Below are 26019 nucleotides of genomic sequence, written 5' to 3' on the forward strand. Positions count from 1 at the left end.
GCCCATTTTTTTATTTGGGTTTTTTTTTTCCCCTTTCCCCCCCCCCCCCCCTGCTATCAGAGCAAACCGTCACGACCCACCTTTGGGTTGCAACACATCAGTTAAGAACCACTGATCTACTATATTTCTTTTTTATCCTTCCATGCACACTATTCTTGTTTCAGTGCGTTCTTTAATAGGTATTCATGAGCACTGAGATTAGCCCAGACAAGCAATGCTTGCAGATTCAGAGCTATTATTCAAGTGTTATTCAAATAATTATTCACCCCAAAGAACAGTCACAAATGAGATCCATTTCCTCTATTACAACTTCCAAACCGCAATCTTAAAGGGATAGTTCACCCAAAAATGAAAAAAAAATATGTTTATCTGCTTACCCCCAGGGCATCCAAGATGTAGGTGACTTTGTTTCTTCAGTAGAACATAAACGAAGATTTTTAACTCAAACCATTGCAGTCTGTCAGTCATATAATGGAAGTGAATGGGAGTCACGGCTTTGAGAGTCAAAAAAACATACACAAACAAAACCAAATTAAACCCTGAGGCTGACTGCAATGTCTGAACTGTCCTGCGGGCGTTCGCGTCATCTTCTTCTTCATGCTTTACGGCAGATCGCAGACTTATAAGTGCATTACCACCACCTTTCTCTCAAATGGACCATTGACACTCTATCTACAATCTCAATTAGGAGTGTCAATGGTCCATTTTCATTTAATCTTTTTAATCTATCAATTAAACTTAAGTTGAACTCAACTACAGATATGTCCAATGGGTTTACAGATTTGTCGGGTGTGTAACCATAGTAAGTTAAGATAGAAATTTTGGTTCTAGTTTTCATTGCTCTCCTTTTGTTGATTTTATTATCTTAAATTAACCTTACTTTATTACACTGCAGGTGCTATTTTTGGATACATAATAAAAGGACTAGGTTTCCTGTGGGAATGTAATACTTAAGTAATGAGATGTACATCTAATGGGACAATTAACTTGCACAGAGAAGATTAAAATGCAAGGCATTGCAATGCAATTTTGTTTTAACGTGAACAGGTATCGCAACTGTGCAACTGAGCTGTTCAGCTTTTGGAGCCATCCCTTGTTTTAAGAATAATGGATTTCATTTCTGAGCAAAATAGAGTCTGTGGTTAATATTGCTGAGACTTTCCTGTTTTGTTTTACAACATTGCACACAAATGTGAATTTTGAAACAGTTGTGCAATTTAAAATCACAAGTTGATGACATTAACTATGGACTACAACTAACACAAGGACTAGAATCTGTGTGCTTAAAAATATGAAAATCTCTTCAGTTAACGTAAGCCACAGACCGTATTTTATTCTGAAATCAACAACCGCTCCTCTAAAAACCCATTAAAAAAATTCCTGAGGGATCCAAGGGTGAATTAGCTTTCCAGTTTGGCCAACAAATTGACAGCTATTTTATTTACAGTCTACTTCACTGCACCGGGGATAAAGCTAATGCAAAAACATAGACTAACAGCCGACAGGTACAGGCTGAATTTGCTACAGACTTCATCTTTCATATTCACAGCTGCAGTGTTGTTTTTTTAATATTTAAATGAGCCAGATGTTAGTTTGTGGTTGATTATATTTGATAAGTAATGGACATGGGCATACCAAGCCAGTTTTTACATCCAACATATGTTTTTGTATTTGTCTAAAAGATTAATTGTCGAATGTCCAAATTTAAGCATTAAAAGACTGACGTTTTAAAATGATTTGGCCCTATTGCTCATACAGCATAATGTCAGTCTTGTGACACTTATAGTATGCAGCACGGCTCTCTCAGCATATTCTGAATTGTATTGTATTGGCGGGAGTCCAGACGCAGTCCAGGGTGCATTTCTGTCCAGCATATATTTCTCATTCTACATACAAATAAAATACAGGGAGAGCAAATGACTAAACAGGAATCAGTGAAGTGTTGCAATGAATGCGTTCGGGAATGAGAAAATGTGTCCTGTTAGTGGTCAGCACATCGATCTGTCCCCTGTAGCAGCATTATCCACAATGCAGATTTTATTCTCAAAGCAATGGATTGCCACGTACTGTACCAGTAAATTCCACTCATATTTAGAAATCACTTGTTCTGAGCTTGTTGTATTATTGATGTGATATGAATTTAATGTTTGGGTATTTTATTAATGAATGTATTTTGATTATTTCCTGATTGTTATGTAACAGGAAAGGCTCACGGGGCTGATGATTTCCTGCCCGTGCTGATGTACGTCTTGGCTCGCTGTAACATCAGCGCTCTGCTGCTGGATGTGGAGTACATGATGGAGCTAATGGATCCAGCACTGCAGCTTGGAGAGGGTGAGGACACACACACACACACACACACACACACACACCCAAGCCATATAGTGAACGTACAAGAACCCATAGTCACTGTGATCATGTAAATAATGGATAGATTGCTTATTGGTAATCATGAACATTTCTACTACCTCTCAAAAGATGCATTGTATTAACAAGCATTATGTGGTGGATATGACGAGGAGGAAATAACATTTTAAGATTTTTGGAATAAAATGCCTGACTCATTTATTTCCTAAGGATAATTTGACATAGTACTTAATGTAAAAAAATGATTTTTACAAAGTTGTAAATAAAACAAAGATTACTGAAGTACGTTTTACAATAATTTCAGTCTTTCTACTTCAAAAATTTGTTTAATTCAATGTATTGCTTGCGGTTTCTTTATAATTACGATAATTGAGTGAAAATTGTTTCTACATAATTTTTTTAGTGCAAATGCATAAAATGAAAATATTTTGCACTTTTTCCATAATATAACTTACAACTTGATTGGAAATAATTATAATATTTTAAACAAGGGTGATATTTACTTAGCTTATCGTCTTATATGTTTGACTCTTTGTTTAGATTGTCACAGCTTGTATAATGTAGCAATAATTTTATGAGAGATTTTCATATTTTAAGATTAAAAGTCTGGGTCTAGGATGAAAGTAAAACATTAAAATCAATAAATAATCAATAAAACAATAAATTTGTTAGTTTCAATAAAGCAAAAAGTGTCTGAAGACACCAATAAATACATATTTTACAATGTTTATCATTTTAGTCACAAAGCAACACTGAACATCAGCTAGAAATAGGCAAAGTTACTGTTATAACCATTACAATACATATCTATATTCTTCTAGGTTCGTACTATCTCACCACCACTTATGGAGCTCTGGAGCATATCAAAAATTTTGATAAACAAGCTGTGAACAGACAGCTGAGTTTGGAGATCCAAGACTCCATCCATCGATGGGAGCGCCGCCGCACCCTAAACAAAGCCAGAGCGTCACGCTCCTCTGTACAGGTATTATGACTGCCATAATGTCTTAGAAAAGCATTGGCCAGTCAACTGTGATTTTTTTTTCTTTATGTTGTTCTACCTTCCTGTCAGGACTTCATTAACGTGTCCTTCCTGGAGGCTGGATCCAACACCAAGACCTTGGGATTGCGTCCCAACACTACCGCTCAGGACCTGTGCAATCAGTGCGCAGAGAAGTTCGAGGTGCTGGATCCTGAGTCTTATTGCCTAAGCATGCTGGTGGACGGCCATTACAAGCCTTTGGCTCCCGAGGATTTTCCTCTCACCATCAAATCCACTTTGCACCACAGTGAGCCATGCAAGGAATATTATTTTGTCTACCGCCACGGTCGCTGGCCAGAACAAGAGTCTGTGGATCAGACGCCATCTGCACCAGCTCCTGAAGAGAGTTTGATATGAACTAATGCGTTTGTATGTGTGTCAGTGATAGGTGGGTCTTTAGCAGAGGGTTTGAGCTGCTTGAATGGACAACTTTAATTTACGAAAGAATGTAAGTGATGCACAAGAATGTAAGCTGACATTATGATGCCTAACCACATAGCAGAATGTGCTATTTGCCCAGGGAAATTAAACGAATACAAAAACTGGCTTACAAGCTGGCTGGCATTTGCTTTAAAACATGAGCTGGAAAGGACCAGGACTGGAATCCGAAATCTGTTTTGAAAAGATCTAATATTTTTTCTCCTAGAAAAGCCTCACATAAAGAGCCTGCATTATTAAAAATAAAAATAAATAATTTTTTGAAACTCAAGAATATTTGCACACACACACACACAACAGATATATCTTTCACCTTAGTTAGCCTTTACTTGAGCAGATCTGTTGTTCCCAAGCGTTATACAGTCCTTGAAAGTTTAATGATTTACAAATGAAACTTCATCTTTCCAATATGGAAATCTTTTCACATCTCAGGGCTCAGCAGATTGTGACTCATACCCTGTTTCGGTGCTTATTTCTTCATTTATACGTTTCTTTAAGCAATGCATCTTTACAAACCTTGAACTGGTTATGCACCTGCATTGCTCTTCAATCATATACTGCCATACAGATATGCTCTCTGTGTTATATTTTATTCATATTTGATTCACGGTTGCTGCTTTTTATATCACAACATATACAATAGTTTAGGCATAAGCTCTGTTTTTTTTAAGCAGCATGAATGCATATGTATCACACACATTGTGAGACTGTTCCAGTGAGCACAACACTTGTCAAACCAAAGATTGGTGTTATATTAAAAATATATTCTGGTAATAAATACATTTTACATTATATATGGTGTGTGTTCATATGGAAATGGCAACTTTAATATGTTAGTTCCCTAAAAAATACCACTTCAGATTCCCATAAAACACTTCCATCTCATCATTTGCGTTATATATAATGTAATCTATATATACAATGAGTAACTTACAGCAATAGGCTAAGTCAAAAGAGTCATGTGATTATTGGGTGTTCCTAACTAAACGAATCAAAGCAACACCAATAAGATAAAAGATGTCAGTGATCAATAAAATGGTAATCAGATTATTTATAACAGGCACTCATATAATCACTAATATAAAATTAAGTTCAAATGAAATTTAAGTGTGGTAACAGTCGGACAGTTTTCAGCTATTTTACAAAATGGTTCATCAGACCAGATTATGGAGCTGAAACTGTTGTATAAGAGTGAATTTAAGGGTCTTTACAACTACAGTAACTCTTCAAACTGCTACCCTGAAAATCTAAATGTGATTCAGAACAACACTGCCCACGGACAGTTATTTAAAGAAACCTCATATTAGTTAGTACAAGAGATTTAACAATAGCATCCATCTTGTTTGTGCATGAACAAAAATTAGAGGGGGTGTTTTACCTGTCAGATTTAAGAGAGAACCAAAGCTTTAGCTCCAGACTGACACGTGTGGGAAGGATATCTGTGCTTTTATGGAATTCTGGGTGTTGGAGCCTCTCTGGAGGCAGATAGGCTCAGCTCTGTTTATTGCATATCAATGATAGAGAAATACAGCAGGGTAAAAATGAGACTGTAATACACAAGATGATTGCAGAGGTGTATGATGTCATGCTGTTCTTCTTCGATGTGACAGTTTCATTAATGCATCCCTGAAATCCCCGATTACAGTGTCATTCCATGAAAATCACTGAGCGGTTTGTGTCTGATGGTGCACTAAACACAAAAATCTGCTATTTTAGAAGCTTAAACCTGGCAATTCAAATTTAATTAGAAACCAGCTCTGTTAAAATATTATGTAATGCATTAATGGTGATTTTAAAAAAATTTGAAAGCAAAGTCTATGCATTTTCTACATAGCATATAGACTTTCTTCTTAAACTTTTCTATTATGTTTTTCCCCCCAGTCACACTAGATTAATCTCCAACAGAGAAGTGTCTTTTAAATGATATAAGAGGAAGTGACATCATGTGAGTTCTCAGGGGGAATTCCATTCGAAAGTGAGCAAGTGAACACTAGCTGTAAGGCATTATTTCCTCATATGGCTGTTTAGTACAGCCTACACAAAATTGAATCTGAATGTTGTCTTAACATAACACCAAAATTCATATTTATATCAGTTAAGATTACTGTGCAAATAGTGTTTGCATAAACATTGCATCTTTTAATTCAAATTTATTATATTATAATTTCGTGTATGGTTTAAATGTTTAAATCCCACACAGCATCTCAAATAAATTACACCAATTTCATCAATGAATCCTACAAATGCACCCAGGATCACATGATCATAAATGGCAAATTGCTTCCCTGAAGTGACCATAACACGTCCCAGCTGATTACCTTTTAATGGGCGCTTCATGAAAGGGATTTATTTGCATAACATCACACCATATACATAATAGACAGTTTTAGACCTTTAGAAAGAACTATAGACCGGAAATTAATTTTGTCTCAAAGGGTCAAGGTTTGGCTGGATATCATGGCCGCCATTAGCCTTATCTTGTAGATCTCGTACATAATCTTGCCGTAAAAAAAGCATCTTTCTGTGTTGGCTCTTGAATGCTAATGATAGGAAGGCTAATGTTATCACAACCTGAGAAAAACTGGAGCCTTTTTTAATGTTCCACTGCCACGTTCCCCTCACAGATGTTCAGATATTCATTTATATTCAGAACATATTCATTTTCATAGTCTTAGCTTGAGATAGCAGTGACTTTTAAGTGCTCATTTTTCACTCCTAACGACATTTCTGGTCTCTGACATATTGTTTAAATCTCAAAGCAGTTTACTTTAAGAATCACCTCTCCGAAAAATGTCTCTCCAGAAGATCAACAGATGATCTTTAAGTAAAGTTTGAGATATTTCACAGTTTGTGAGCACAAATCCCGAGGTTTAGATGAGGATATGAAAGACCAGGAGGTGAGGAAAAAAAGAGAGAAGAGAGAGTGCTAGCTTGGGGAAAAAAAACAAAAAAAAATCACTTATGACTCACAGTCGCGGTTAACAGTGGTAAAACTTGCAGATCTATGGATTACAACCAAAGTTGAGTGAAAAGTTTACCAAGCGCTTCAGATCATCTCCTCAGCCTCTCGCCGCTGAATCCCTCGACCTCGTCTGCCTCACGCCCTGATTCTTTCCTTCGACGCTTTCATTCTTGTCCCTCCACTCATGTCCTCTATAATGACTGTCAGGACCTGCTCGTCTGAACCTTGCACTCACAACCACTGCCCATTATTTTAAATGAGACCTCGCTAAAGTCCGCTTCGGTAACAAGCCTTCCTGTGCTGAATGAAAATGATTTTTTTCGTTCTCCGGATGTCGCCTATAGATTGAATGAGTGCGTAATTAATGTTTATATTACATAACAATGAAATATATAGGCTAGCTAGTAAACACACACATTTCCATTAGAAAACAAGGTGTTCCTTATGTGTGAAATTTTTTTTTATCTCACATGAGGGTTTTAACAGTTGTCAGATTGTGTGGAGTGTTTCTGAAGCAAAAGCCTACCTGTGGTTGCGTAAAATGCGACAAATTGTCTTGTGGGGGTTTCAGCGTGTTTGACAGGGCCTTTCAAATTTAATGAGAGTGACGTCTTGCTTGGCCTAGAATCCAAACGTGTGCGTAGGCTGCTTGAGGACGGCAAACACGTCACTTCAAATTCGGTTGAGGATCCTCATTACCGACCCTTATCTTGTAACTCATGATCCTATAGGTTACGCCCAGCGACAGGTAGGTCACGCGCTTGAGTCAAGGACATTATAGGCTACACCATAGTACGGAAAAGCTGGAACATGTAGTTTTGATCATGATTTTGTGATCATGTGGCACTTTCCAGATTTATCTTTTTTCCTTTTTTGAGACATCATTAGGTGCACTGACGTCCAAACAGCCGTCTTTTCTTCTCTGATGCTTTCCTCTATTTTAAGGCTCCATCCAAACAGGACGGTCAGGGGTGTGGCCTTCTCTGTTTCAGCTCTGTTTCCGTTTCAAGAGTGACACATGCCCTTTTATCTTTTCTGTTTCTCCCTAAAACTTCTGACAAAAAGAGAGGTATATATAATCCCACACAAGCAAAGCCTGTATATCTTCACACTGGCACCTGACAATGCACAACAGAGTTTGGGGTAGAGCTACAATCTGAGAAGTTGATAAAGCAATACATACGAAGAGGTACCATAGGCAACTTCTCAACAATTAAATACCTACCTTGAGAGATAGACAGAAATATTAGACAATCACGAACCTCTTTGAGACATTGCATGGAAGATTTGCAAACTAGCTTGGAGTCACACAAGACTGATTGGATTTTTGACTCCAGACAAAGAACTTCACAGCAACACACAGCCAAGAGGAAGAGCTTCTCCACAAAGGTGCCATAAATTTTAATATTAATTTGACTATAATTGTAAATTATAATATATTGAAATAAAATGAATGCATAAATGCATATTAAAATATTGGTTATTATTAAACAATGTATGCTATATTTAATAATAATATTTTACTATTAACTAATTCTAAAATGTAATGTTCTAAAATAATTTAAATATATTTGCATTTATATTGATTTTTACAAAAATTGGTTACAGAGACGTTTATAATTTAAGGTTTTTCTCTAGGATGCTTTTGGGCATTTTAAAAGGACTAGATTATTTAAAAATACTATTTATATTTATTTATTCATTAAAATGTTGTAGTTTTAAATGTTTTTGAAATATAATAGAGAACAGATAAAGCAGAACTGACATTAACATTTCATGATAAATCAGCTGAACTGTCTTGTATTTTAAAAATATAAAAAGACAGTTATTAATATGTACCTTTTCAATCTGTTCTAAAATACTGCTGTATAATGTAAGTAAGTGAAAGGGTGTGAATAATTTATATAGGTGTTTGAAATATACTTCTGATTGGCTGTACGAGTTTAATTTCAAAGTGGCCTGGACTCAGAACGGTCTTCTAGCAATAGTCAGCATTCCTCATATTTCTCATATCTAAGTATATTACATTCAATATACATTTTGGATGTTGCGCATGTATCTTCTCTACTTCTCACAATGGTACAGAAATATTTGACTACTATTATGTCTTGGTCAACATATTCATCTGTAGATGGTGGCTTTACCCTTGCTTCTTCGTCCTGCCCTATTGTTCTTAGTCCTGATGAGTGTGACACTGACGACATCTGCATTTCCCCAGCCTCAACTTCGACATCTGCAAAGGTATAACTGCTCATATTATTATTGATTTTGTTGTTATTCCTCATATTGAACAGCTATGTATCCCTTTGGTGAAAACTCACCAAACTTTGAATTCATGACGAGTCTGTAGTTAATTGCATTCTGTGTAATTATGGGATGGATGAGATGTGTGGTTACTTAGCAACTAGTTGTTAAATTTGCAATATTCAAAACATAAAACTCCATTTGAGCTATAGACAAAATTTTACATGGAAGTCTCTTTTTTTTTTCTCACAGAGAACAAATTTGCCTTAAGTACCAGAGGTTCTGCTATGGAAACCTTAAAATATATATATATATATTTAATTTCTTGTTCATTAAAAGGATTTTTGTAGATATGATTTATAAGTTGGCAGCATTTAATAGATTATAGCAGGGGTGTCCAAACTCGGTCCTGGAGGGCCACTGTCCTGCAGAGTTTAGCTCCAACCCCAATTAAACAATTAAACTCTGCAGGACAGTGGCCCTCCAGGGCCGAGTTTGGACACCCCTGTATTTTAGGGTTCTATGAATAAAATTGCCAGACAGTTAATTCAACTCCAATTATGGGTGTAAAAATATATTTTTCAAGCAGCTGCTCTGTAAAAGAAAATTAAAAATCTTGGTTTCATTGTCCATAGTAAAAATTTCCTACACTTTTTTACAGTAGCTTTCTATTATTCGCTAGACACATTTCTGACACTTCTCATTCTCCTAAACAGTAACTTGCCTGCTATTGGTCAAGAGGACTCCAAAGGTGAACAGTGGGAAGTTCTGTACCCTTCCATCTCACTCCGTGACTGGAGCATTCAGATGCTGACTGCCCCAGATTTTGGTGCAGCTAAGGCTGGGACAGAACAGCTGGTGGGGGATGATTGGCTTCCCCTCAGCCAGTCACAGATGGAGGAGGAGCTGGTGAAGGGCTGGCCGGGCAACTGGCCTTCACGGGTGGGTCACCAGCAGAAGAGAAACATAGTGGTGGCAGATGACGCTGCATTTAGAGAGAAGAGTAAGCTTTTGACGGCAATGGAAAGACAGAAATGGCTAAATTCCTATATGCAGAAACTCTTAGTAGTTAATTCTAAGTAATTAGAATGTTTATGTATTTGTATATATATATAAAATATGTTGAAAAATATTACATTTCATGTAGGAGAAAAACACATTTGAGCATCACAGATAATGTAACCAAGTTAAAGGGTTAGTTCAACCAAAAATAAAAATTCTGTTATCTATACTCATGCATTTTAATCCCGTATGATTTTTTTTTCTGCCTGGGACACAAAAAGTGATATTTAGCACAATGTCCCACCTGCTTTTTTTCCAACAAGAAAGTAAATCATATGGTTTTGAAATGACATGATGGTAAGTAAATGATAAGAACTTTAATTTTTTTGGGGTGATCTGTCCCTTTAAAAAACTCTTGACACAAATATTTAAAAAATGTATGTAGATTAAGGTGTTTCCTCTCTTTTTTTATGATCTTTGAAAAAGGAAAACGCATGATGTGTTTGTTGGTCTGATCATGATTTGAATAAACACCTGAAAACTATTTGTATGACTTTGAGCAATTTTAAAATGGTTTAATGGGATGCATGGAATATGAGCTGCCATAATAGATTTACACACTTTTTTTTTGTGTGCATTAGTTTTTTTTGTCAACAGTTTGTTAAATGCTTCTACATATAAGACATACCGTATGTGACGCAATGTGAATACCATTTGACATTCAAAGTCAGTTCTTCAGTGTATTAGATGATTAGTTTCAGTCCACGTGTTGTAGAATAGCATTATTAATTTACACAGCAAACTTAGAAGCTCTAAAATGTACAATCAATTAGTCAATAGAGTAACAGCTCTAAATGATTCAACAAGTGAGAGTCTGATTCAAACTGTTCACAAATGCTGTTTCGTTCAACATTTTGACTTATTAATAAAATGACTTCATATAAGTCATTGTTTGCGCTGTTTGCTTATGAGATGATAGCTGATGAAACCATAAACGTAAAGCTTTCCAATCATGACGAAATATTAAATTATTGTAACATTTTTTTCTTTTTGTCGACCATTTTATTCCCCTTCTGGAGCCTTGTTGATATCACCCAATGATGCATAGCTACAGTTACAGAGAAATATGCCATATATTGCCTATACGAATTTTCAAGATGTCTACAAGATTTAGTATAATTTAAAATAGGTTAGAAAACACATTGGTAACAGGTTGCCTACATATTTGATAGCAGTGGATTACATTATCTGGATGAATAGATTTTTTGAGATGCTGTAAAGGTACCATGAAGTGAACCAAGGTGGTAAATTGAGCTGTGTGTCAGAGGAGATAGGACCTCCCATGATGATATCAGTAATTTATCGCCAAGCCGAATTATGATGTGCTTAAAATGGAAATTTTAATGTTCTGACAGCAGAAAATTAAATAGGGCCATGGTTAAATACACCCTCATGACCTCATTAGCCCCGAGCTAGCAGGCGATTAATCAACTGATTGGAGAGGCTTGAAGTATGAGGAAATCTCTGACAGCAGAGACTGTGAAAGCTGAATCGCTGCTTCAGGTCATTTGCTGGAATTTTTCAGTGTTTATTTCCTTTACCTTTGAAAATGGCTTTACAAAGGTCAAGTCTCGCAAGTAGCGCCAGGAGTTGTTAAAAACTCTTCTCATGAATCCTGCGTGGATGGTTATGTCAACAGCCTCCAAGAGGTAATTTATAGGCTGTTTGATGGGGATAATACATTTCAGCAGAAAGTGATTGACTCACACAGTTCAACATTTATCTCCAGGTGTCAAAAGTGTCTACGTGTCAGTTTAGAAGTGCAGAGGAACAATTTATGGCTCTTATGGAAGGTACCGGCGTCTCTGTTAAGAAATCTTCCTGCTGCTTAGGCCTCGTGGCGAGGAAGCCTATAGAAACTCTATAACGGTGAGATGGATGAGAGGGCTGAGGATCGCAGGAACTGTAATTTATCACTCCCTACAGCTGGCCTACATGGCAGCCAGAGCCAATCAGCAGTAGCCAAATTGCTTTCTGCACCCCATTCTCACCAAGTGGAACTGCGTCTCAAAGCTCATGTAGAATCACCCAGCCCTGGCGTTTCTCAGTGGTTCTGGCACAAGTGTTGTCTTAGTGTGGGACTGAATGCTGTGTGGTTAATGTTTACCAGTTAGAATGACTTTGATTACCTTGACGTTCAGTGTTAGCTGGATCTGCATTTGCTGCTTTAAAGGGGCATATTTCAGCTGTCAATGTCCATTACACCACAGTTTCAAGATTATGGAGGTTTTATTACATTTTGCAACATTTAAAATGTCACAGCTAAAAGAAAAGAAACAAAATACTAATAATAATTGTAATAATAATAATAATAATAATACAATTATCTCCTTAAAAACAACTGGATTGTATATTAATTAATGTATTACCATCCAATATCATCTGTTTTTTAATGAACTCTCTTTCATTCTGTCTTCCATTCTCTCTATACACACGTACAAAACTCATAAAGACTGAAAATTAATTTTGGCAAATTAAAAGTTTGTAGTTCCCATTTTAATTCCCAGGAAAAGAATCCTGTGAGAGTTGTTTCACTTTAAAACATGCGCACTTCTTAACACGCAAAAAAATCATTTTCATCTTCAATGAAATTTTACATAAATCTTCAAAACATAATTTGAAGTTCACTTGAAGTTCACTTCTTGCCTCAGATCTGTTTACAGATTATGGTAGGAGGAGTGGACTGAACTTGGTATGCTTCTTTCTCATTTTTCGCTCATCAGCAAGCCTAGATGGGATTTCCTCACATTCTATGCACTTATTTTTTGGGGGCGGGATCTTCAAAATTGTATGAAATGCATTTAAACACGGTGATCTGAGAGTACTGGACTCTCATTTATAGCTGAAAGCATATTCAAACTAGCCAAAATATTTAATAAATTAACACACAAGGGGCAAGGCAACTTTGAACTTTGAAAACGACGAGCATTCAGATTCTACAGAAATCTGTGCGGATACCATGTGGAGAGCAATGAGAGCCACCATAACAGAAATCTCTTTAAAAAACATCCCATATCTATCACACATCACAAAACAGCTGCTTGAAATTACAAAATCTGGTTAAAATCAGGATTTTGTGAGCCACCATTTGTGCATCTGAGCATCAATGGCCTTTGAACACTCAGCTTAGATGAGTAGGACTTTAAAAATTCTTCAAAATAGTAATCTTAGGGCTGAACTCCTTGCTCAGTAGTAAAGGGACCAGAAGGATACTTCATCATGTCCCGGTCTGAACTCACTAAGGTTGTCTTCTTTCCCCCTTAACACTAAAGTTTTTGTCAGCTCTGGTCACGTGTCAATGACCTCACGGGCCGGTGAGGGCTCTTCTGGGAGGGTGGTCATGGCGTTTGGAAGAGTTTGATTGTGTGGCACAGAGTTCTGCTGTATCTCCATGGCAATCCCGACTGGGTCTTGCGGGGGGAACTCCTTAACTTGTCGCCGATACTCCAGGAAGGTGCAGGCCTTAGTGGCAATAGCAACAACGTTCTTCCCAATGAAGATGGTCGAGACTCTGCTGTCTTGGAACAGCACCATGTTGACGCCTCTGATGAGGATGGTGACAATATTGATGGTCACCAAGCTGAGGACTGGGTAGAGCATCATCTTCTGAGGTGACACATGCTCACCCTGCACGCTGATCTCACTCAGAGAAACGCAAGGCAGGATAAGCAACAGGATGTAGCAGTAGAAGAACATAAGACCCTCGGCCCAGATGGGCAGGCCTGTCCTTTGTGGCTCCCAAAGGTTAGCCTGGATGTCCAGGACATCCAGAAGGTCAAGTGCCACCCAAAAGAGTCGACCCCGCATGTCCTCCTTCTTCCGGAAGGTTCTTACATACTCCATACTGTCGAGCGCGACCAGGACGAGGTAGAGTCCAGGTACGCAAACCGATAACAACAAAGTCAATGCCTTCCGAGCTACTGTCTCCAGACTTTTACGGTCAGCTTTGTAGTTCTGGAAGACAAAGTACAGCTTGATCTCCAGAACAAATATGTAGAGAAACCAGAGGATCATGGCGTAGCCACGCTTCGCAGTCCTCACCTCAGCCCCAACCCACACTGCCACGTATCGCAGGACTATAAGAAAGCAAATATCTCCAACCAAGACGATAATGCAGACCCCAATTTTGCGTGGGCCCTGGTTCTGCTCCACAAGGTAGGCATCCATGAAGGCCATGCTGGTCATGATCACAATGGTGGTTAAACACACATGCCGCTTGTCAGGTGGTGGCAGAACCATGGTGCTGTCTGTTTATCAAAGTAAAAAATGAACAAATCGTATCCTTCAAAAATAGCAAGGTTAGTTCATGGTGTGCAAACTGTTGTCCATTGATGCTGGTGACTGAGGAGCCCGTTCAGCAAAGCTCCACACAGTCCAATGGCCGCTCTTTACCGCATTTCGAGCTTCACATGGCCTCCACACTAGTTTCGTATGTCAATATCTCTTTGATTCGACGTGACCGTGATATATCTGTATGTTTATCCACTGCTGAGCCAGATTGTGTCGACTTCCTGACCTTACCGACATGGGCCTGCTTGTTTGTGTCAGCTGACCCATATAAACAGCATGGCTGGATTCTGTGCTGATCTCTTGTCGCTGTCTCTTACTCCTGCATCGGAGCTGAGCGTACTGCCAGTCGTGAAGACGGAATGGGTGGTCACAGCTCTCTTTCTGCTCTGCCGGCTTTGAGCGCCTGTGAATTAAAGAAAGAAAAATTAGTTCTCTTCAGAATGTTTTTGACCTTGTTCCAGCCGATGAAGCTTTAAAACAAAACACTAGGGGTCACTGTGGTAATTTAGCACAATCAGATGTAACTAACCATCCCACGAGTCCTTGGGTTCATTTCACCTTCCTCTAAAGCCTTTTATGTTGACTAGGCTTTAGCTGTTTTGAAGGACACTGAATTTGTCATGTTTAAATATCCGAAAAGGAATACTTTTTGTGTGTAAAAGTAAGCATTCAGTCACTTATAGTGCATAGAGCTGGTGAGCTGGTCCAATGTAGCCTGAATTATGATCTCAGGCTCTTTTTTCCCCTTACTTCATTCCTCAAGTTCTCACTTTTGAATACTTTAAAGGGGTCATATGATGCTATTTTAAAAATCATTATTTTGACTATTTGGTGTAACAAAATATGTTGACATGCTTTAATGTTCAAAAAACACATTATTTTTCAAATATTGTACATTATTGTAGTTCCTCTATGCCCCGCCTCTCTCAAACCCATCGTTTTCTACAAAGCCCCTCCTTCCGACAACCACAGTCTGCTCTGATTGGCCAGCTGACCCAGTGCATTGTGATTGGCCGAACATCACAAGCACGCGTCGGAAAAGTAACGCCCCTTTCCATAATCGTGAGCTTCAGCTTTCAACATAAATGTAAAGACAGTACATAATGTCCTTAGTTTTACTATCAGTTCAAGCCCGAAAGGGGAACAGAGTCGATTGACAGTGATGATGCTCGTATGTATTTGCAGTACACAAGCCGCGATTAAAAGCTGACTCCACTGTGATGTGATACTGTCTCTCTTTCACGCACACACACACACACACACAACGCGATACTCTACACGGCGCAAAATTCCGCATTTGAACAGTCAATAGCAAATACTTAAACTATTAAGAAAACATACTTACAGTAGCTGATTCAGAATAAGAGCCAGATTGTCATAGCAAAGTCGGAATTGACCCTTTTTTTTTTTTAGAAATAGCCTTTGCACAGCCAGCCTTGTAGGCTACTCTCCTAGGTTAACAAAACTGTCGCCCATAAAATGCGCTGCACAAATTCGAACATCTGGGTTGTGCTGTTCTGTTGTACATAAATCTTAACCAATGATTCCTCATTGCATCTACTTCCGGAAGGCCAAATAAAGTGATTTTGCTTTTGCACAGAAACACACAGTGTCTCCCTTACATGGCTGCATCAACACTACTGCGGTTCCTGAAACCACGCCTTCTTTCTTTGCATGAACATTTGGGCAGCATTAAGCAAATATCTCCACATCGTGACGTAGAGATGTGGGGGGGTGTTTGAATGAGGCGTTTTAGCCCGGTCTGGATCAGCCTTCTTTTTTAGATAGAATAAATCCTTTTGTGGGAGACTTTGAGCTTTGTAACCCTGCAGATCTTATACATGCACAAATAGCTACATAACACATTAAAGAAAAGGAAAAATTAAAATCGCATCATATGACCCCTTTAAATTGAAAATTCCTCTTTTATTTGTATGGGTTCTATAAGCAAGATCTCGCTATGCAGCAGTATCCATACTTAGGCACGAGAGTGTCAGCTGCTAGAATATAATTCCCTAATATTCCTATGAGTTCTGAGTCACCAGCTTCCATAGCAACGGTTTCTATTGAGAGAGTGATAATAAGTGATGATGAGTCTAACGCAGCAGGGAACCCTCGGATTTCTGGAATGCGAGATATTACTGGATGTGCGACAGGCAGAGAGTGTGCACTGACTCTGATATCTAGGTGTGAGGTGACTTGACGTGAATGACAATAATAAAAAAATTATTTTCAGCTGATTCTTTGCAAGTTTTAGTATGCACAGTAAGCACGAAGTGTAAAAGAAATGCATAGCATTGAAATGCTGGAAGCTAAGATAAAGACAATCTTCAGACTGCACAGTGTTCACAGTCAGTCTGAATGTTAATCTGGATGTTGTCGTGACTAGATTTCCTCTTCAGCTGGAATCTTAGGGAACAACACATACATTTGAACAAGAGGTTAGCGTTGATCTACTGTCTGTTGTATGAAACTCCAATCACAGCAACATTTCGCACACCACTCGCACAGCAGACTTTCACATTCTCCTATTGCTAGTTATTTCACGTCAATGCTACTCATGTTTGATATATATGGAAGCAAACATTGAGACTATTTACTCACACATCTTCTCAAGTGATTGATTTCTATCTCAAAGAGATAGCAATCTTACACAATAAAGCAGTACACTGAGAGAAATACATGGAGAACTAATGGATGTTGAAGAGAAATATGGAGCGCATGTGGCAGTATATCTTGTATTGTGTATTCTGCTGTTTCCGCAATCATGATTTTACATGCATTTATCAATGCTTTTAGCTTTGGATAGGAATTCTGGCTCTATTCAGTGTAAATTGTGCAATGGATCAATACCACTTCTGAAACATTATGTAAAGCAGGGATGGGACCTGATGGACATGTGCAGATAAATTGCCTTGTGAGACATTATTGAGTGACCCCAGTTTAAATCATGTTACCTTTTCTAATTCCACAAATAAATAAATAAAACATTAATATTACAAAGTATCAACTGTCTTGTTTCTGACATGTGCAGTAACTTAATTTGTCTGTTCTTTCAATATGACTGCTCTGTTACACTCCTCAGAACAGAATTTGGTTATGCATTGTGCCTCTACATTGCTTCCGGCCTCCTTCTTCTCCCTTTATTTTCTATTCTAGTGCACAGATTTTCATTTCTGACAACATGACTCTCTGACCTCGTGAACTTCTCTCATCTGTTCAGTTTCAGAACGTGCAGCTGAGCGGAAGATTGAACTATTTACTTTGGAGAGAGGGTGGAGGGAACCACAGATTGAGACTTAAATGCATCACACAAAGCATGATTTGCGGATTATTTTTATGTATTTTGCTTCAATAGTTTAAACGTGTACGCATATACATATGAATAAGGTAGCCTATTCATGCTAAATCTCTTTTAATATGACATTCTGTTGCAACTTTGAGAAATAAGGTTGCTATGTGAAATATAAAGTAAAATTACAAGGGATATTAAGGAGTATAAAGAATGCAAAAATAACAACAACTATTTATTATCATCTAATGGTAGTTCAGGGTTTTTGGTAGAAGATCTGGATTTTCCATAGTCGGTCTTGCTTCTCAGACACACAAGCACATCCACACACATTCCTCTCCCAATGTACTGTACTGTAAGTGAAGAGAGCAATGGAGTGAGAGCATTAAATCAAGAGTTTAATTAAAGTGGCAAAACACATGGGAGCAAATAAGTGTCTGGAGTAGTAGAGAGCGAGCTCATCAGCCCAATCAATACACACATGAGGAATATTTCCCTTCTGTGAAGCAGACAAACCTTAGACACTCACAGGAGCCCATAAGGCAAAGCATTACATGCAGTGCTCTATGTTTGCTAATGGCTTCAAAATGCAACACAGTTGCACAGAACATAAATTTCACATGAATTTGCTGCATTGCAGCTGCAACCCGTATAAATAACAAATGAAATCTCTATAATATCTCAGTTGTTTCTCTTAGACAAGGGGAATAAATTTTGCACAATTGAAGACATTTCTGCTTCTCAGATGTGTCTTCTGAGAAAAAAGACCAGAGTGATCTCACATACGTCTTCACTATTTTCAGAAGATCTCAACAACTTTATCAAACAAATCAAGATAAGTTTTCAGAGATTTCAGTCCTAAAGTCTTTAAGTTATTCTGTTTTAATTTTTTTTTCTTTTAGGAGTATTGTAGGAGAAAAATCTGAGACAAGTTAAAATAATAAATAAAATAAAGCAAGCTATCTAATTAAAGACATTGAAGTCTATAGTCTATTGAAATTTTTTGCACTGTGACATTATTTTCATGACAATTAAATGCATTTTCCCTCCAAATTCTCATTACTGTCATTTTCATTTTGTTGCATAAAATGTTTATTTCTTTAAAGGAAATTTAAGAGAAACATCTGAAATAAAATAAAATAAAATAAAGCATGCTATCTAATTAAAGACATTTAAGTCTATTTTATTGTCTACTGAGAATTTTTGAATTGTGACATTATTTTCATGAAAATTAAGTGAATTTTCCCTCTAAATTCTCATTACCATGATTCTCATTTTGAGACGAAACAAAAAACAAAACAAAATTAATAAAATTAATAAATTAATACATTTTTATAAAATGTATTCTCATGTCAATTAAGTGCATTTTCCATCCACATTCTTATTGCCATGATCAACTAAAAAAATTTAATGAAAAATAGAGGGAGAGAGAGCTATTATTTAACAGATAAAGTAAATAGGTAATGACAGGCCCATCGCTTTCAAACCAAGCTTTCTAGCATCGTCTCTAGTTGTTTACACCTCTGACTCCCAGGCTGACACAGATCTAGCGACTTCCAAACAAGCTTAGCAGAGAAAGCATGGACAAAGCTTATTAAACAGTTTAAACATGGGGTGATTTGCATTCCACATCGAGCAGGAGACACTATTAATTTTCAATGAGCACACAACAAACTTTCCCGAAAGATATTTTCGAAAGTAAGTTTTAAAGATGTTTAATATTTCATTTCTCATACATACTTAACAAATAGAAAAACAAAGTAGTTTATTTAAAAGCCGCCAGAAGCCTGTGGCTCTGTCACACATTCGCTGACAGCTCAGCAAGTTGTGAGGGGCCGGATATACTGTATATATACTGCATAGAAGTTGCTGTGTTGCTGTGGTAACAGGCATCTGTCAGTCCAAGACCCCCAGTAAAAGAAAACAATAATGAGTGTGACTCTTATTTCCGCTCAGAAATGAAAAATAAAAAGAGTGCTCTGTGCTCCAACTTGCCTTGAAGTGGAGGATTTCGTGCTCTTTCCCTCTTTTCATCTTGGTGTTATTACAGCAAAAGGCTCTGAGATCAGAAGGACCCTAGTTTTCTAAAGCCATTTCTGTGGACACACATGGATATATGGCCTGGTATTGCAAAACATAAACACAGACTGCTGTTTGAACATTCCCAGCGCATTTGTGTTTTCTGGGAAAATGCCGCAGCTTCTCTGTGAGTATAAAAAGAGAGTCAACTAATCATTATATGAATCGATTCAACAGTCAGTTATTCTTATAAAAAGTGATTCAGCCATCAACTATTCTAACAGAAATTGATTCAGCACTCAGTATTTCTTATAGAAAATGAATCCACCGTTAATTCTTATAGATTTGATGTGAATGCGACTTCTGTCACATAGGAACTGAGCTTGTCCTTGTATCTCCTGGCCTTCATCTGGCCCGTCATCCCTCAGCCCTCATGAGCCAGGTCTCTCATCCTCCTCCATCTCTTTGGAGTCCTCTCCAGGGCTGTTTCATACTCTCTTTCAACTCTCCTACTCATTGATTGACCTCTCTCCCTCTTTCCACTGCATTCCTCCCCCTCATTCACTTAGTTAAACCGGCGAGTGTCTGAAAATCTGAGTGGGGCTTTGTAAGGTAATGAATGAGCATGCATTCTGCTCTAGTTGGGTGAATCTCACAAAAACAAGTCCAGGGGCCTCATGTATAAAACTTTACGTACATATATTTTAGAATGTGTATAGCCTATATTTTTATGGGAAGAGATAGGCCTTATTTTTTTTGCAGTGTAAATAGCTGTCTGACTCACCGTGTCGATAACAAAACATTTTGAAAATAAAATGCGCATATCTTACAGTTTCCTTCAAATTCTTGCTTTTAAATATGGTGTTTGTCACAATATGAAAGGGGTTATCATTAGGCTACACCTGTGAACAGAGGTTCTACTGTCATCAGACCAATGGACTGTTTGATCAACGAGTGCATCCTTATGTCTGTCCTTACCGTCTATGTTCCAAAGCCACCAAACAAAGTCAAGTTCACAAAAATGATCATTATTACTCGCGCAAAAGCATTTTCTCAGAACATGAGTTTTGCTATTTAGAACACAATTTAAAGCGGAATTGTCATGCGCCAAGCAATCCTCGCTGTGATTAAAACATTCAATCGCATACCACAGGAAAATTGTTCGAAAGCAGCACATCCACTGCATATATTTCTGTTTATACGTTGTAAATTCTGCATAATAATTTCATGAAATTTCAGTGCTTAACTTCATTATTCAGAGTGTAATATTTAATCTAAAAGTGTATGTCAAATGTAAAACAGACTTTAAAATCATTCTGTTTACTTCCTTATTTCGCTCCCTCCAGTAAAAGAGTGCATACACATGGTCTAGAGCAGGGCTGTCCAAACTCGGTCCTGGAGGTCCGGTGTCCTGCAGAGTTTAGCTCCAATTTGCCTCAACACACCTGACTGGAAGTTTCTATGCCTAGTAAGGGCTTGATTAGCTGGTTCAGGTGTGTTTAATTGGGGTTGGAGCTAAACTCTGCAGGACACCGGCCCTCCAGGACCGAGTTTGGACAGCCCTGGTCTAGAGTGTCTGTACGGTGCACACATATTTACGCCTAGTTTATTTAGTATAAATCCCGATATGTGCGTGGAAAATTGCGTACGCCCAAAATGGGCATGGAAATGTGCGTACGCAATTTTCCAATTTTCCAGCAACGCTTATACATCAGGCCCCAGGTCACATTTCACATCAAAAACAAAACAACAGGATGTTATATTTGCTTATTAAGAAAATGAGGCCTATTTTATTTTTGCTTATTTTATTTTATTTTCTAACATTATTTTCATTTAAAAGCCCCCACAAAATCATACTGGCTACCATTTTCATATCATTACCATAATGCATATGTATTATATATATTTTTCTCCCAGGATTTACATTCTTGTTATTATATTTATAATATATACTTTTAAATTTTTACATATAAAGGACAACCGGCAATGTTTCAAGAAAGCATATTTTCAAGCAAATACCCAGTTTTACTCTGAAAAAGAAAAAAAATTGTAAATATGTGTAAAATATTATCCATTAAAATATTTACTTTTAGCTGACAAGCTGACATTTTGTATCTTATCTGTCATTATTTAAATTTATTTTTATTTTCCTTTTTCTTTCCCCCTGGCAGTTCCCGGGCCCCCCTTTTTTTTTTAAAAAAAAAATCAAGAGTTTAATTAAAGTGGCAAAACACATGGGAGCAAATAAGTGTCTGGAGTAGTAGAGAGCGAGCTCATCAGCCCAATCAATACACACATGAGGAATATTTCCCTTCTGTGAAGCAGACAAACCTTAGACACTCACAGGAGCCCATAAGGCAAAGCATTACATGCAGTGCTCTATGTTTGCTAATGGCTTCAAAATGCAACACAGTTGCACAGAACATAAATTTCACATGAATTTGCTGCATTGCAGCTGCAACCCGTATAAATAACAAATGAAATCTCTATAATATCTCAGTTGTTTCTCTTAGACAAGGGGAATAAATTTTGCACAATTGAAGACATTTCTGCTTCTCAGATGTGTCTTCTGAGAAAAAAGACCAGAGTGATCTCACATACGTCTTCACTATTTTCAGAAGATCTCAACAACTTTATCAAACAAATCAAGATAAGTTTTCAGAGATTTCAGTCCTAAAGTCTTTAAGTTATTCTGTTTTCATTTTTTTTTCTTTTAGGAGTATTGTAGGAGAAAAATCTGAGACAAGTTAAAATAATAAATAAAATAAAGCAAGCTATCTAATTAAAGACATTGAAGTCTATAGTCTATTGAAATTTTTTGCACTGTGACATTATTTTCATGACAATTAAATGCATTTTCCCTCCAAATTCTCATTACTGTCATTTTAATTTTGTTGCATAAAATGTTTATTTCTTTAAAGGAAATTTAAGAGAAACATCTGAAATAAAATAAAATAAAATAAAGCATGCTATCTAATTAAAGACATTTAAGTCTATTTTATTGTCTACTGAGAATTTTTGAATTGTGACATTATTTTCATGAAAATTAAGTGAATTTTCCCTCTAAATTCTCATTACCATGATTCTCATTTTGAGACGAAACAAAAAACAAAACAAAATTAATAAAATTAATAAATTAATACATTTTTATAAAATGTATTCTCATGTCAATTAAGTGCATTTTCCATCCACATTCTTATTGCCATGATCAACTAAAAAAATTTAATGAAAAATAGAGGGAGAGAGAGCTATTATTTAACAGATAAAGTAAATAGGTAATGACAGGCCCATCGCTTTCAAACCAAGCTTTCTAGCATCGTCTCTAGTTGTTTACACCTCTGACTCCCAGGCTGACACAGATCTAGCGACTTCCAAACAAGCTTAGCAGAGAAAGCATGGACAAAGCTTATTAAACAGTTTAAACATGGGGTGATTTGCATTCCACATCGAGCAGGAGACACTATTAATTTTCAATGAGCACACAACAAACTTTCCCGAAAGATATTTTCGAAAGTAAGTTTTAAAGATGTTTAATATTTCATTTCTCATACATACTTAACAAATAGAAAAACAAAGTAGTTTATTTAAAAGCCGCCAGAAGCCTGTGGCTCTGTCACACATTCGCTGACAGCTCAGCAAGTTGTGAGGGGCCGGATATACTGTATATATACTGCATAGAAGTTGCTGTGTTGCTGTGGTAACAGGCATCTGTCAGTCCAAGACCCCCAGTAAAAGAAAACAATAATGAGTGTGACTCTTATTTCCGCTCAGTAATGAAAAATAAAAAGAGTGCTCTGTGCTCCAACTTGCCTTGAAGTGGAGGATTTCGTGCTCTTTCCCTCTTTTCATCTTGGTGTTATTACAGCAAAAGGCTCTGAGATCAGAAGGACCCTAGTTTTCTAAAGCCATTTCTGTGGACACACATGGATATATGGCCTGGTATTGCAAAACATAAACACAGACTGCTGTTTGAACATTCCCAGCGCATTTGTGTTTTCTGGGAAAATGCCGCAGCTTCTCTGTGAGTATAAAAAGAGAGTCAACTAATCATTATATGAATCGATTCAACAGTCAGTTATTCTTATAAAAAGTGATTCAGCCATCAACTATTCTAACAGAAATTGATTCAGCACTCAGTATTTCTTATAGAAAATGAATCCACCGTTAATTCTTATAGATTTGATGTGAATGCGACTTCTGTCACATAGGAACTGAGCTTGTCCTTGTATCTCCTGGCCTTCATCTGGCCCGTCATCCCTCAGCCCTCATGAGCCAGGTCTCTCATCCTCCTCCATCTCTTTGGAGTCCTCTCCAGGGCTGTTTCATACTCTCTTTCAACTCTCCTACTCATTGATTGACCTCTCTCCCTCTTTCCACTGCATTCCTCCCCCTCATTCACTTAGTTAAACCGGCGAGTGTCTGAAAATCTGAGTGGGGCTTTGTAAGGTAATGAATGAGCATGCATTCTGCTCTAGTTGGGTGAATCTCACAAAAACAAGTCCAGGGGCCTCATGTATAAAACTTTACGTACATATATTTTAGAATGTGTATAGCCTATATTTTTATGGGAAGAGATAGGCCTTATTTTTTTTGCAGTGTAAATAGCTGTCTGACTCACCGTGTCGATAACAAAACATTTTGAAAATAAAATGCGCATATCTTACAGTTTCCTTCAAATTCTTGCTTTTAAATATGGTGTTTGTCACAATATGAAAGGGGTTATCATTAGGCTACACCTGTGAACAGAGGTTCTACTGTCATCAGACCAATGGACTGTTTGATCAACGAGTGCATCCTTATGTCTGTCCTTACCGTCTATGTTCCAAAGCCACCAAACAAAGTCAAGTTCACAAAAATGATCATTATTACTCGCGCAAAAGCATTTTCTCAGAACATGAGTTTTGCTATTTAGAACACAATTTAAAGCGGAATTGTCATGCGCCAAGCAATCCTCGCTGTGATTAAAACATTCAATCGCATACCACAGGAAAATTGTTCGAAAGCAGCACATCCACTGCATATATTTCTGTTTATACGTTGTAAATTCTGCATAATAATTTCATGAAATTTCAGTGCTTAACTTCATTATTCAGAGTGTAATATTTAATCTAAAAGTGTATGTCAAATGTAAAACAGACTTTAAAATCATTCTGTTTACTTCCTTATTTCGCTCCCTCCAGTAAAAGAGTGCATACACATGGTCTAGAGCAGGGCTGTCCAAACTCGGTCCTGGAGGTCCGGTGTCCTGCAGAGTTTAGCTCCAATTTGCCTCAACACACCTGACTGGAAGTTTCTATGCCTAGTAAGGGCTTGATTAGCTGGTTCAGGTGTGTTTAATTGGGGTTGGAGCTAAACTCTGCAGGACACCGGCCCTCCAGGACCGAGTTTGGACAGCCCTGGTCTAGAGTGTCTGTACGGTGCACACATATTTACGCCTAGTTTATTTAGTATAAATCCCGATATGTGCGTGGAAAATTGCGTACGCCCAAAATGGGCATGGAAATGTGCGTACGCAATTTTCCAATTTTCCAGCAACGCTTATACATCAGGCCCCAGGTCACATTTCACATCAAAAACAAAACAACAGGATGTTATATTTGCTTATTAAGAAAATGAGGCCTATTTTATTTTTGCTTATTTTATTTTATTTTCTAACATTATTTTCATTTAAAAGCCCCCACAAAATCATACTGGCTACCATTTTCATATCATTACCATAATGCATATGTATTATATATATTTTTCTCCCAGGATTTACATTCTTGTTATTATATTTATAATATATACTTTTAAATTTTTACATATAAATTGTGTTAAGTCATTTAATCTGCATAAATTAAAGGCGGTAAAACAAATACTAAGATGTCGAGAGGACAACCTGCAATGTTTCAAGAAAGCATATTTTCAAGCAAATACCCAGTTTTACTCTGAAAAAGAAAAAATTTTGTAAATATGTGTAAAATATTATCCATTAAAATATTTACTTTTAGCTGACAAGCTGACATTTTGTATCTTATCTGTCATTATTTAAATTTATTTTTATTTTCCTTTTTTTTTTCCCCTGGCAGTCCCTGGACCCCTTTATACTTTAAAAAATATATTTTTTAATAATAATAATAATTTTACATCATTCTTATTCTTGTTACTTTTAAAAATAACAATTAAAATGACTTTAAAAATAGTTCCAATAATAATTATTATATGTTGCCTCTTTTTCTCCTTCTTTTTATTCTTATTAAATCTGGAAAACTGCCCATATATAATGTCAAAATGTATAAAAAATCTTACTGGCTTTTATTTTTT

At 37.1% G+C, this 26019-nt stretch overlaps 2 protein-coding genes across 3 annotated transcripts in view; one reads left to right on the plus strand and one right to left on the minus strand.

Moving 5' to 3' along the window:
* Positions 1-4635, plus strand: part of LOC107592800 (ras and Rab interactor 3-like) — an 18830-nt gene extending 14195 nt beyond the window's left edge. Inside the window, exons 9-11 of the mRNA XM_016282363.1 lie at positions 2203-2334; positions 3189-3352; positions 3440-4635. Of these exons, the coding sequence (XP_016137849.1) occupies positions 2203-2334; positions 3189-3352; positions 3440-3766 (623 nt within the window). The 3' untranslated portion in view covers positions 3767-4635. The remainder of the gene's footprint in view (positions 1-2202; positions 2335-3188; positions 3353-3439) is intronic.
* Positions 4636-12851: 8216 nt separating this feature from the next.
* Positions 12852-26019, minus strand: part of LOC107592808 (transmembrane protein 121) — a 31922-nt gene continuing 18754 nt past the window's right edge. For both annotated transcript variants that reach the window (XM_016282373.1, XM_016282374.1), the window contains one exon: positions 12852-14808. In XM_016282373.1, coding sequence (XP_016137859.1) covers positions 13404-14354 — 951 coding nt within the window. In that variant the 5' untranslated portion in view covers positions 14355-14808 and the 3' untranslated portion in view covers positions 12852-13403. The remainder of the gene's footprint in view (positions 14809-26019) is intronic.

The sequence above is a fragment of the Sinocyclocheilus grahami genome, unplaced genomic scaffold (assembly GCF_001515645.1).
Source record: "Sinocyclocheilus grahami isolate Dianchi unplaced genomic scaffold, SAMN03320097.WGS_v1.1 scaffold158.1, whole genome shotgun sequence".
Lineage (NCBI taxonomy): Eukaryota > Metazoa > Chordata > Actinopteri > Cypriniformes > Cyprinidae > Sinocyclocheilus > Sinocyclocheilus grahami.